Below are 12,688 nucleotides of genomic sequence, written 5' to 3' on the forward strand. Positions count from 1 at the left end.
CTGACCTGGAGAAAAGGTGGCCATTTTCTCCACCCAATCAAGTGTCTCCCAAGGGGAAAAGGCCCTTCATGGATGCAGCCCCTTACCTGTTTCCGAGTGGCAGCAAGCGGTCCTTCCTTTCAGGAGCGCACTGGGTTTCTCGTGTCGGCAGATGAGGGCCCGGCACCACTCACAGTGTTTTCGGACCTGGCAGCAGCTGCCAAGTCAGAGAACATGGTTGAGGCAGGAGCCTGGCAGGAGCGCCCAGCTGGTGCAGTGTCTGCCTGAGGGACCTGCTGGGCAGCTCTAGGCTTAAAACCAGCCTCCTCTGGGGCCCTCCAGAGGGACAGACACAGCAGGGGACTGAGGGTCTGGCTGGATGGTGGCCTTTAGGGCAGATGCTGGCCAATAGCAAAAGCACCCGTGGGCTACCCCAAAGTACCAGCTCTGTCTGTGCAGCACTGCTCAGGGCAGCCTAGCTCCAGCTTTCCCGGCTCTCAGAGGGGCCTGTCACCACCCAGCTGCCTGCTCCATAAAGCAGCAGATGGGTAATTCTGTAAGTGTAGTAACAGCCTCAGAACTGCTGTCAGGACTGGGACAAAGCAGCCACCCCAGGCTGGCAGGGTACTGCCAGCAGCAAAGAAGGGACTGTGGCTGGGCTGAACTGACCCATGGGAAGGAGAGAATGAGTCATGAATCTCAGTGGCTTTGAATCCTTCTCTGAGGACTAATATCTTCTATTTGTGGCAAACCCAAACTCCCAGTGAACCTGTGTTACCCAGAGTCCTGAAGTGTTAGGGCTGTGACGGCTCCTGCCTCCCTCCGCGGGCAGAGTTAGCATGAAAAAAGAACCAGAGAACTCAAAAGAAGGTCAGAGAAGAAAGCACTAAGTCATTCATTACCCAGAGACACTGATGGCTGTTGCCCATGGGATAAGAAGGAAGACTTCATGTCCACTCCTTTTAACCTTAATGTATGTATAACCCATGCATGTGCTGCCTGGGGCTGGGAGGGATCTCCTGGCTGACACATGAGGAAACAAGCCTGTTGCTGTGCTTCCCTCTCGGTGCCTGTTGGCAATTCATGATCCCCACCCCAGCTGTAGAAGGTTAGTGGGGCCCCAGAATCTTTGGGCAGCAGAGCGGAGAAGGGGCCCTGCAACATTTCTGCCCACCCTGCTTCTGGCATGGTGGCCAGAGCACTCTGCCTGGCAAGGGTCCCTCCTGAGTTGCACAGTCCAGGTTCATCCCATGCCGCAGGCCTGGATTCCAGATCCATCAGTGATTGCTGTCTGGCACTCAGCTAGCCAGGGAGACTTGACCCCGTCATGACCCAGCCAGGAGCATCCCAAGGGAAGTGAGATCAAAGCCTCTTGCTTTCTCTGGCATGGGATGAGCTGGTTCTAACCAATTCTGCAACTCAGGAGGGCCTCCTGCCCAGGCAACTAGCAGCCTGGTGGGCATGAAGGCTTAGTCACTGGCTCAGAGATTCTGAACTTGGTATCTGGCAAGGACGGGCTGGGAAAGGACAGAGGAGAGGGGACTGGCTGCCTTCCTGGGAATGAGAGAGGCTGTCCAGGTATCTTGGTTTGTTCTTGTCTCCAAGAAATCTGGTGAAAATGAGCTTTTAAGTCCCTCTGGAGAGACACGTGGTCACTCAGTCTTATTCTAAGGCTCTAGGACCCTCCTGGCCATAGAAACAGGACTATGGAAGTGATGGGTGAGCACAGGTGGCTAGCAGTGGTCCATTAGGCCAGCAGTTGCTACTGCTCCCCAGGGAGGGTCTGCATGAGTGGCAGAACCTGAGCTCTGCCCCAGCTGGAACCAGAGCTGCTTGTCTTTTACCTGCAGACATGTTTGCCCAAGGCACGTGGGAGTGGAACAGATACTGCTTGGAGAGGAAGGGAAGGCCGGCCCAGTTCAGCCCTCATCTCTCACCACTTAACACCGGCTTGTTCCAGGAGAAGGATGTGAACAGGGCTGTGGCAGCTGTCAGCGGCTGGGGCTCTAAAGGCCACTCCTTTCATTGCCAAAACCTGGAGCCTGTGCTTTATTTTTACTTATAATTTTGTAAAATTTACATATTTTTACTGAGATATAATTAACATGCAATAAACTGCACATACTAAAGTGTACAGTTTGATCAGTTTGGAGATACGCACACACATATGCACCCATCACCGCAGTTACGATGACATACCCACTGCTCCCAGAGCCCTGGCGTTCCTCTGTCATCACCCCTGCTTCTCCCTCTCTCCGCCCCGCCCCACTGTCCCCAGGCATCCTGATCTACTTTCTGCCACTAGAGCCCGATTTGGTTTGTCTACAGTTTTATAACAATGGAATCATCCAGTATGAACTTTTTTTAAACAACATAGTGATTAGAAATTTATATAACTTACAGTGACCTCCCTAATAAATCTAGTGCCCTTCTTTCACAATACATGGATATTGCAATATTATTGACCATATTCCCTATGTTATACTTTACATGCTTACGGTTATTTTGTAACTACCAATTTGTACTCCTTAGTCCCTTCCCTCTTCACCCATTCCCCCAACTCCCATCGGGCAATTGTCAAATGTTTTCTGTGTCTATGAGTCTGTTTCTGTTTTGTTTATTTTGTTTATCTTTTTAGGTGCCACATATAAGTAAAATCATATGGGATTTGTCTTTCTCTGACTTATTTCACTCAGCAGGAGCGTGTGTTTTAGGTGTCTCAATACCAACAAACCAATAAACGAACAGGGAAGAGACACTTATTTACCTGTCCAAAATCCTAGGCAACCTCAGAGGGTGAAAGTCTGGCTTCCTGCATTAACACGTGGCTGTTTACTCCAGTCCTTGCCACAGGGGCCCCTCCACGTACTGTCTCCCCACCGTGAGTTAATCTATACTAAGCTACTGGCAGTCTTTAACTATGAATTCCTTGTGCATATCCAACTAGGTATAAGATCTCTGAGGGCTTGCTTTGAGACTTAGACACCTCCCAATGTTTCCACGGAATACATCTGGGCAGATGCTGGAAATGCACCTGGAGTTTCTCCCTTTGTGGAGCAGTCCTGTTGAAAGACACAGGCCAGCAAACAAAGGTAAGAGACATCTGAAAACAGTCTCTCTAATGGTCTGGGCTCAGGAAGGCTTCTTGGAAGATGCAAGGCAGAAACTGAGTTTTGGAGGATGAGTTGGGCAAAGAAGTGCAAAAAGAGAGAGGGCTGTCATTAACCTGTCACAACAGTTAACAGTGGCCTTCGTGAGGCTTTACGATTTGCAAAGAGCTCCTGTCCAAATGAGGCTGGGAGCTGTTTCTGGTTCACTCTGGAGCACCCGGACATCCCCCTCAGGAAACAGTGAAGGCTCCAAACCCAACAACGGGGAGAGCGAGCGTGCCTTCCGTCTACGGGGCTTCCCACAGCGCACAGACCCACTGCTGGGACCCTTCCAGGATGTGTGCCATTGTGGCTGTCACCAAAGTTCCACTTGGCTGAGTGACACCAATCAGGCAACACAGCAATAAACTGCTGAGGCGGCCCTGTTATCTGGGCACGCTGTAGATGTCGCTGGAAAAGGAGGAGACTCAGCTTTGGGGGCAGCAAGTACTCACTGTATCAGCACACACGTGATGATGAGGCCAGCCAAGGCTACAATGGAAACCACCACTAAGGCGGTGATGGCCTGCTTCTTCTGGCTGGCAGCCACCACGGCCAGGAGGTCTGCGTGCTCACAGCGTGCTCCGATGTACCCAGAATGGCAGCTAAGGAAGAAAGGGACATCAGCATACTCTCCTGGCAGAAGGTCTTGTTCCCCCAAGTCCCCAGGGAAGGCTGGGCTGGAGCGACCCAAAGTTCTAGGAAAAGCCCAAAGAGACCCCTCCAGGTGTCAGTCAAGTCACTCCCACTTCCTGCACAGGCACCTCTTGCTTGGAGAATGAGGGGTAAGGAATGAGCTTTATCATGTGAGGAGGAAAGGTGCTGCTGAAGCACTTCATTGTTATTGTCACCATGCCGCCAGCACTCGGGGGAATGAAGAAGGCATCAAATGTGTTTATGGCACTGAGTTCATTTTGGCAGTTTGTAAAAATTCAGGTTATTTTTAAACCAAATGTGTGTGTTCAGAATTTCTGATGATGAGCTCAAGAAAACACACTGAACCAGCTGGAGACACAGGCTGTGGTTTGCTTATCTGCTTCGAGTTTAATTAGCTCTGCAAGCATCACCCTGGTGGCCCAGCACATGGGGCACTTACTGAAGTTGGGGCCAGCATCATTAACTGGTAGTTGTGGGACTTGAGAAGCCACTGATCTGTGAACCCTGGTCCTCATTTCCAATGACACCTGGCCCCTCTCCACTGAGGATTAGTAAGGGCACAAAAGAGGTCATGTTCATGAGCTGCATGTAGCCTTTAAAGGGCACTGTCAACACAAGCTGCTATTACTACTGGTATTACTATTGCTCAGAGGCCCTCTGGCATCCGTCACTTTAGTAACAGCCTCCTCCTATGTGCTAAAGGCTATGCTGCTTCTTCCATCTCACTGCCGCCTGTGCTACCCACCCCGATTCCGGGCAGCCACGAGGGGTTCTCACACGATTCCTTAGGCTATGTTCTAGCCATAAGGAATGATGGCCATTTTCTGATGCAGGTATTTTCCACCCCTCCAAGCTAGAAGATACTTAGCTTACACACTGGTCCCTTTGTCTGGGGTGACTTTCAAATTGTGATGGAAATGTTTGATCACCAACCGCTGCCTTCTCAGGTGGGGAGCCTTCCTTCCCACCGGGGACTTCCCCGAGGAGCGGCCTTGTGCCAAATGGCAAGCACTGGTTTTAAGCTTGTTTTTCCCCTCAAACATGGCAATGACAGCTAAAGTTTTTTTTTTTAAAGAGTCTACCTTTTGATGAAGTAGCTAGCCTATCGCCTTCACTTTTATTTAAAAACACTGAGGAAAAAGGAAAAATGAGAGGAGGTGAAGGGTCTTCCTGGCCCCAGAGGCATTCCGTCTGGGAGTGTCCTGCACCCGTGCTCCTGGCTGCTAGATCCCGGATGCCAGGAGAGTGCCTGGACCAGGCCCCTGAATAATGGATACCCTTGTTTTGTTATAATGTTGTTTCATTGTAACCTTGTTTCATTAGAGCATTTCATTACAGTGTCAATGAACTGAACTCTTTTTTTTAAATTTAAAATCTTTATTGTATTTTCTCCCCATTACCATTTAGTTCCCTTATACCCCCTGGCCCCAGCAATCACCACATTTAATGAACTTAACTCTTATTTATACCAATTAGCCTATGGTAAAATTGGTTTCATATATGTCATTTTGTGTAAAGTCTCAGAGCTAATCAATGACATTGAGGACGTGAGCTACAGTATACACTTGAGCTACAGTATATTCTCCTGGAGCATAGGTTTTGCTCAATGTTAACAAAAATTTCATCATTTTAATGTTGAAGGAATAGGTATTCTATGGGTAAGATTTACAGCAAACATTAGATGCTGCAGAAATTGCTGCTTAAGGCTACCTCCTGGGATACCCGGGCACACAAGCTTCTGTGTTAACGCTGAGGATGGGAGTCTTTCACTGGCACTTGTGTCCCAGAGCCCGGTTGTTATGTACCTTATAGACAGGTATGTTTTTAGTTTGAATCCAGGCACCTGCTTTTCTGTTGAGGGTTATCTTACAGTTAGCACACCTTTTCTCATTTCATCCTTGCACAGGAAAGTCAAGTCATTTGGCTGTGCCCACCATGCTACGAAAGAGAGAAATTCATACCCATGTCTGCTGACCCCAGAGTCTGGGTTCTCGCTCACTCACCAGGCTGCTCGCCCTGCGCACTAAACAGGGGTTGGGATGAGAATGCCACAGATTCAGCTGTTGATCAAATCTAGCTTTTGGCTTAGCCTCCAATCATGATAGCATCAAAGATTTGAGGTTATAGGTTCAACAAGGGTGCAAAAGGTATTCATTGTTTGGTAAGTAAGGAAGCCGAGGAGGGCCACCTAGGATGGACAATGCCACATAGGGTTCTCTACAGACCCGTGGAGGAGAGAGCAGGCCCCGGATGGAGAGGAAACAAAGCAGAAGAGGGGGGATCTCTAGCAAGAAGACTCTTTTTGGAAAAGGATCTGGACCACAGGAATCTGAATAAGAATCCTGGCTCTCGTAGACTTGGGCTGGCAGGGAGAAGGCAGAGGGGCTATGGGACAGGGGCTGATTTTTATTTTTCTTTTGTTTTTGTTTGGTATTAATAACAATTATGTGAAGGCAAAAGTCAAGAAATAGCTCACCCTGTAGGTTGTGGAACAAAGGCACCGGCCCATTACTACCAGGGGAAAGCTGACAGCAGACTGGACTAGATAGAGGCTGAGAGGTGACGATCAGCAGGCGTTAGCGATAAATAAATCTAAGCTTTCCTTGTTTCCAGAGAGCCCTGCAAAGGGTCCCTTCTCTGGGCCATCTCTGAGTTTTCACCCTATACCCTGATGGCTCCCACGTGAGTTTTGGGCTTCCTTTATTTGATATCTGACACCCCTTCTCTGCAGAGCCCTAACCCACCCCTCCTCCACTTTATTACCCATCACCAAGGTTTCGGCTAACCCAAGTGGTCTCTCCCTCCTCACTAGCCCAGTGTCAGATAAACTCGCGTCCAGCACAGAGACACTCAGGACACGCCTGCATGATGAGTGAATGACTACCCTTACCCATTTCAACTCCTGTTTTCTCCTCTGCCTCGGACTCCATCTCTAAGACTACATTCTTCAAAAAGATGTGATTTACAGACCAAGTCACCCATCCATTCCTTTTTCATATCTCTTTCCTAGATCTCCCTGACCTCTCCTCCTCTGAATGCCCACAGGACTACGTGTACCTCCCTGCCTGCCCTTCCACCGGCCTCACTGTAGGCCAACCTCCCTCTATGCCCCCTGAGGTGAGGCCTAGCTCTACAAAAACTGGTGAGCCACTGAACAGAAGGGGCTGGGGACCCTGGGCTTTGAGTGTACTGTTTGATTTCTACCCAGGAGTTGCAGCCAGGTCAATGAGACTTCTCTGTAGACAACTTCCTCCTAGAAAAAGGCAGTGTGATGAGGATTAGCATAAATGTTTGTGCAAGGTCCAGGGTACAGGTGGGTGAGCACCCAAATTTCCTGTGGTTTGAAATGTTGCTACTCTAACCTGCAGGCTTGATTCTAACACCTTCCCCCACCACTAGGTTCTAAAAACCCTATGAATTAACAAATGAGTGCTGAGAACTCTAAGAAACCCTATTTAAATAAAAGAGTGGCAGCCAGGTGCTAATTACAGCACATACCATTTATCTAGGAAGTATGCTAAACTCCTACTTGAAATACCTCTTTGAATCCCAATGATCACAGTGCATGTGAAGTCAGGGCTATATTTACCTTGTCTTTGCAGAATAGGAAATGGGAGCTTCTAGAGGTTTAAAAACTAATACCATCAACCATGGAGACTACCTTTCTGGGCTAATGCAAATTAGTCTGGATGATGCTCTGAGATAGTGATTTAATGACAAACTCACAAACCTCAGGCCAAAAAGAGAGATGGGCTGCTGATGGCCCCATCAAGTGTGGCAAGTTGCAAAGATGCCCCAGGTGCCCCAGAGAAAGATTAGGTCCTGGGTTGGGTCACATTTTGCTGACTTTCCATGTTTTTTCTATCATGTTGTGGGTCCTTCACAACCAGCCCCGCCTGCTTCAAAACCACCCAGCAATGGTCCTAGCCCACTGGTCTTGGACTTAATGCCAACAAGATTGCCGTCACCTTAGTGTCGCAGCTGCAAATACAGCTGGCCCTTGAACATCATGGGTTTCAACTATGTGGGTTCACTGACATGTGGATTTTTTTCAATAAATACCTGTATTGTTTGTGATCCCTGGTTGGGAGTCCGCTGATGTGTAGGGCTGACTATATGCATTGATCTACAGCATTTATACAGGGGACTTGAGCATCTGCAGATTTTTATATGGTGGGGGTATGTGTCCTGGAATTAATCCTCTGCAGATACCCAGGGACAACTAAATTTTGGGGGAGTCAAAAGTTAATACATGGATTTTGGACTGTGTCGAGGGTGGGGGATGTTCAAGGCTCTACTTTACTCGAATCTCAGTTTCTTTGAATTAGGGAGCTCAAGGTGCTTCTGAATGAAAACTTACCCAGTGAGGCACAGGAGTCACCTGTGTGGCTGCCTCATAGGTGAGACTCCAGGCCATGGCCTATTAGAGCCCCTAGAATAGTAAGTCTTAGCCCCAACCATCCCAAATGCAGCTGGAAGGCAGAAGATCCTGTGGTCTATATGCTTGGCCTTCCCCCAGGGCCTCCCAGATCAAAACCACTCTGAAAATGGGGTTTGGGTGTTTTAAAGAAAAGACCAAAGGTAATTCTGATGAAGGCAGAGTTGACAGCCACCGTGAAGGTTTTACCAGTGACATCAACTCTAGCTGCCCATTGGAATTACCTGGAAAGGTTAAAACAAATCTGACCAACTAGATCAGAATCTCTGGGAGTAGGGCCTGAGGATTTCTATTTTTAAAGCTCCCAGGCGATTCTACTGGGCAGCCAAAGTTAAGAACCACAATTTTGACTTTCTGGCCTTGGAGTGGAGGGGAGGTCCTTTCTCCTTCCCAATCATTTCTAATAATAGGGATGCTTCCCAGCTGCTTCTTATGATTGGGGAAAAAGAAAAGGTTTGGTGACCATTTTTTTGATACTTTTAAAAAACATCCCAAGCTTCTAACATTAGACTTAATCAAGCTGATTACTTTAGGTACAAATTACACAAAGAAGGGAAGAGTCACTTCATCTGATCACAAAGGAATGACTCTTGACACAGCTGGCACTTGTTCCCACCTGGCTGCAGGTTAGAATCACCTGGGAGGCTCTGGAAACTGCCAGGGCCACAGTCACACCCCAGGAGATGGCCATCCCATTGCCCTGTGTACCCAGGTGATTCCAACATGCAGTCAGGCCTGAGAACCGCCGAGGCAGAACTATCACTGAAGTACACAGAATCAAGGGCCAGTAATTCGGAATCTGCCACTTCCCCTCCTCCCTTCCTCTTTCCCCTTCCCCTCCTCTCTCTAGGCATTTCCCCAGGGTGGTGGCTATAAAACGGGCCCTCTCATATCAAGTGCAGGAGAAACAGAAGACACTACACCCCTATTTAAGACAGGAATCTGAACCAAATAGGGTCATTTTATGTCACAAGGGGGAATGGGAAATGTGTAAGACTGTTTAAAAAAAATATCATTTGACCACTCAATTTCATCTGTCTAGAGTGGGTTTTCCCAGACACAAGGTTCTGGAATGCTGTTTTGTCTTCACAATGCTGAAAAGGAGGCTCTGGAATCACATTCAGGCTGTTCTCCGCCCCCCCCCCCCCAAAATAACCCCAAAGGGAAGAAGCACATAAAAAAGAAAGAGTGTGGCTTGGGAGGGTGAGGAGGTTGCCTGAGCTGCAAAGGAAGCTGGTGGCTGCAGATCAAAGGCTCCAGCCAGGGGGTGTCTGAGGCCTTTTCATTTTTGTTGCTGGTTAAGTCTGGAGGTTATGTTGGTGCTTTTCTTAGGAGCAAGCTTTGCGGCTGTAGGCCTTTCTGTTTTAACAAGAAGAATTAAATGATGTGTCTTTCCTTCTCTTCTCCTGAGGACCTGAGGGTCTTCCAGTCCTTTTGAGCTGCTCGGTTTCCTCCCTAAGTCCCTTGTGCACGTGGTTTGCAGTGAGAGCCTTTCCAAATTTTAAAGAAATATGAGAATGCGTGTAGAGCTGTGCTCTTAAATTTTTTTCTTAAGGAAAATTTTCCCCAGTTAGAAAAGGAGTGTTTCTATGCAAACTGTGAGGTACATAAATCATTATAAAGCAGAAAGAGAAAGAAATAAGAAAGCCTACACGGCTGCACATCCCACCTCCGCGAACGGCAGTTCATGAACATGTTTCCTTCCAGACTACTCCTACGTAGCTCTTAATGCAGTTGAGGTTTTTTATACTTTTATATCAGATTCTCATTTAACATCTCTTCACCCTTTGACTGTCATTTGAAACTCTGCAAAAGTCCTTTAAAATGATTGTACAGTAATTTATGTGCATGGTTTGCTTCACTGAACCCTTACCATTTAGACTGATCCAGTTTAGCGATCATACCTAAAGCCAGGTGATTATCTCTGTGTACACATCTCTCTTTGCATTTGATATTATTTCCTCAGGATAGGGTCCCACAAGTTGGTACAGCGTGGTACAGACTTTGGAGCCATTTGTCCTGGGTTCAAATCCCATTTCCCACTTAATGCCTGTGTGACTTTGAGCAAATTACTGAATCGCTCCGTGCCATCGATTCTGGAACTTTAAAATGTGATAGTCAGAATACTTACCTCCTGGTTGTTACAAGCACTAAATGAGTTGATATCCTGTGAAGTGGTCGGCACAGAGGAAGGGCTAAGTGCTGAGAATGTGAATAAAGGACAGGAGCATTTTGAAGGCTCTTGAGAGACCTCGTCTTCATAAACCACGATGTGCTGTCAGGCGGGAGGTTAATGCTCTGATTTTTTGCCAACTCTTTTGGCACAGGTCCCACGATAGACTCTTTAATATGGGGGCCAAGCACCAAGCTGACCAAGGGCCAAGGACTTTGGTTTCAGAAACTGTTCACACCACCTTGCCTTTAGCATGGGGAAAATCTATGGGGCTCGGGTAGGAGTGAGGCCCCTGAGCTGGGGGCCTCTGTTTCGGGCTCACCTACTCTTAGCCTCTTAAGAAGGAGATTCACCAAGTCCTACAGCCTGTCTGCTCCTGGGGCTTGGGGTGGAGTGGGCTGGATGGAGTAGGGGCTTCCTTTGCAGCTCTGACCCACGGGCCTCGTGGGACAGCCCCGGTTCCACGGTCTACCTGACTTTCACTGCCCTTTTCAGCAGAATCTTTCAACGTCATTCAGCTATGGTGACAGTAACAATGACCCCATCACAATGGAGATGGCCCTGATGCCAAATGTTCTTATGCTCTGCTAGGAACTGGGCTTGGCTGTCTAATAGAACTTTCTGTAATGATGGAAACAGGCTCTAGTTATGTTGTCTAATACAGCAGCCTCTAGCCACCTAGGCATATTGAGTACTTGAAATGTGACCAGTGAGACTGAGAAATAAATTTTAATTAAATGAATTAATTTAAACAGCCTCACTGTCTAGTCAGGGTCTGTTGTCTTGAACAGCAACAGCCTCACAGGCATTATGGTCACTGGGTCCTCATCACAACCCTATGAAGTACCAGTGTCCTCATTTTATATAAAAGGAAACTGAGGCCTAATGGAGGAGCTAAGTCACTTGTAGAAGTGACTCGGGTCTGTCTGACCTTCAAAGCTGTGCCTTTAACGGCTGTGCTAGCCTGCCTAGTGTGTGACCCTCAGACCTGCTTCTGGTGGGTCAGACAGAGAGGATGAGGACATACACTTTCTCCAGACGGGGGGGGGGGGGGAGGGGGGGATAATAGTGATGTCATAACTTCCTAACCCCCGGGGCCCCACCACTTGCTGGTTGTTGAGGTGAGGGTTGATCTACCTCAAGTGGCTCAAGCACCCACAAGAAAAACCTCTCAACCCCGATCTCTCGGGAGGTGTGTTCCTGATCACACAGGGCGGTCACCTCTCTCTGGGTGTTTGACTCTGTTCAGATCCCCCCAGAACACACCGTGGCCAGGGCCATGTGGAATGTTTTCCTTGGCAGATGGTACTTTGTTTTCGTACTTTGCTGTGGGAACATTAAGCCGGGGAGTTCAGTCATGGAGGAGCATTTTGAACAGGTGAGAAACTTCAAACTATCGAAACTTCAAACTAGTTGCCACTGGCTGCTGACACTGGCACTCTTAAAACTTGTCGCCTGGGTGGCTTCCTTCAACTGTTTTCCTTTGTTTGAAGGCTTCTGCAGGCAGCGCGGAATCTGCCTCAGGGAGAATACGGTGTGCCAGTCCTCAGCCTGCATTTCTATGGCTTTACTGTCTTGGGAAATTCTTTCCCCATTTGTTCCCTGATGTAGTTGGGTACCAGCAGGGTTTTATTAAAGGGAGACATAAAATACAATCTAGGGTTCATCTGAAGCACAAATGTTTGAGGACAATTTTCACTACCTTTGGCTCTCTGACAGTTATTTGTTTTAGCTTTTTTTTCTTGACCTCATATTTTAGTGTGAGGTGTCATTTGAGGTTCTCTGGAAACCTAAAGACTATTGTTCTTCAGGATAACAGTAGTTCAGAAAGAACTCCCTCTTCCGAGACTATCGTCTTGGGCTACTGTGGGTTTTCTTTCTAGGGCCATGAAAGACAAGGCCTTACTTCAATGTATGTCAGTTTTATTGACCAGAACGTGTGTGTCGGTTCCCCAAAGCTGGGGCGGGTCTGAAGATCAAGGATGGGATGTTCTGCTTTCTCTATAGAGACTGAGTTTCTGGTCGAGTGGGAATTAATTAATTAGAACGTTCTTCCAGGTACTGCAAATACAACAGGTGTAAGATGTGGTCCTGTCCTCAGTGAGCTTATAAGCAAGCTCATGTCATGTGGAAGTGGAGCCTGGAGAACTGGAGAACCTGTGTTTGTGAGAAGCCTCTGCATGGAGATGTGAAACCTGACTTCCACAATGCTGACAACTAATTAAAACCACCAAAGAATGACACAGATTGCCATTTACCAGCACATAAAACACGTTGGTGGGCCGAATGCCC

General features: G+C 47.9%; 1 protein-coding gene across 1 annotated transcript in view; it reads right to left on the reverse strand.

Moving 5' to 3' along the window:
* Window positions 1–12,688, reverse strand: part of TGFA (transforming growth factor alpha) — a 102,301-nt gene that overhangs the window by 2,680 nt on the left and 86,933 nt on the right. The window contains exons 4-5 of the mRNA XM_024558497.4: window positions 3,584–3,733; window positions 87–196 (exon numbers count right to left, since the gene is read on the reverse strand). Of these exons, the coding sequence (XP_024414265.1) occupies window positions 87–196; window positions 3,584–3,733 (260 nt within the window). The remainder of the gene's footprint in view (window positions 1–86; window positions 197–3,583; window positions 3,734–12,688) is intronic.

The sequence above is a fragment of the Desmodus rotundus genome, chromosome 5 (assembly GCF_022682495.2).
Source record: "Desmodus rotundus isolate HL8 chromosome 5, HLdesRot8A.1, whole genome shotgun sequence".
In the NCBI taxonomy this organism is placed as follows: domain Eukaryota; kingdom Metazoa; phylum Chordata; class Mammalia; order Chiroptera; family Phyllostomidae; genus Desmodus; species Desmodus rotundus.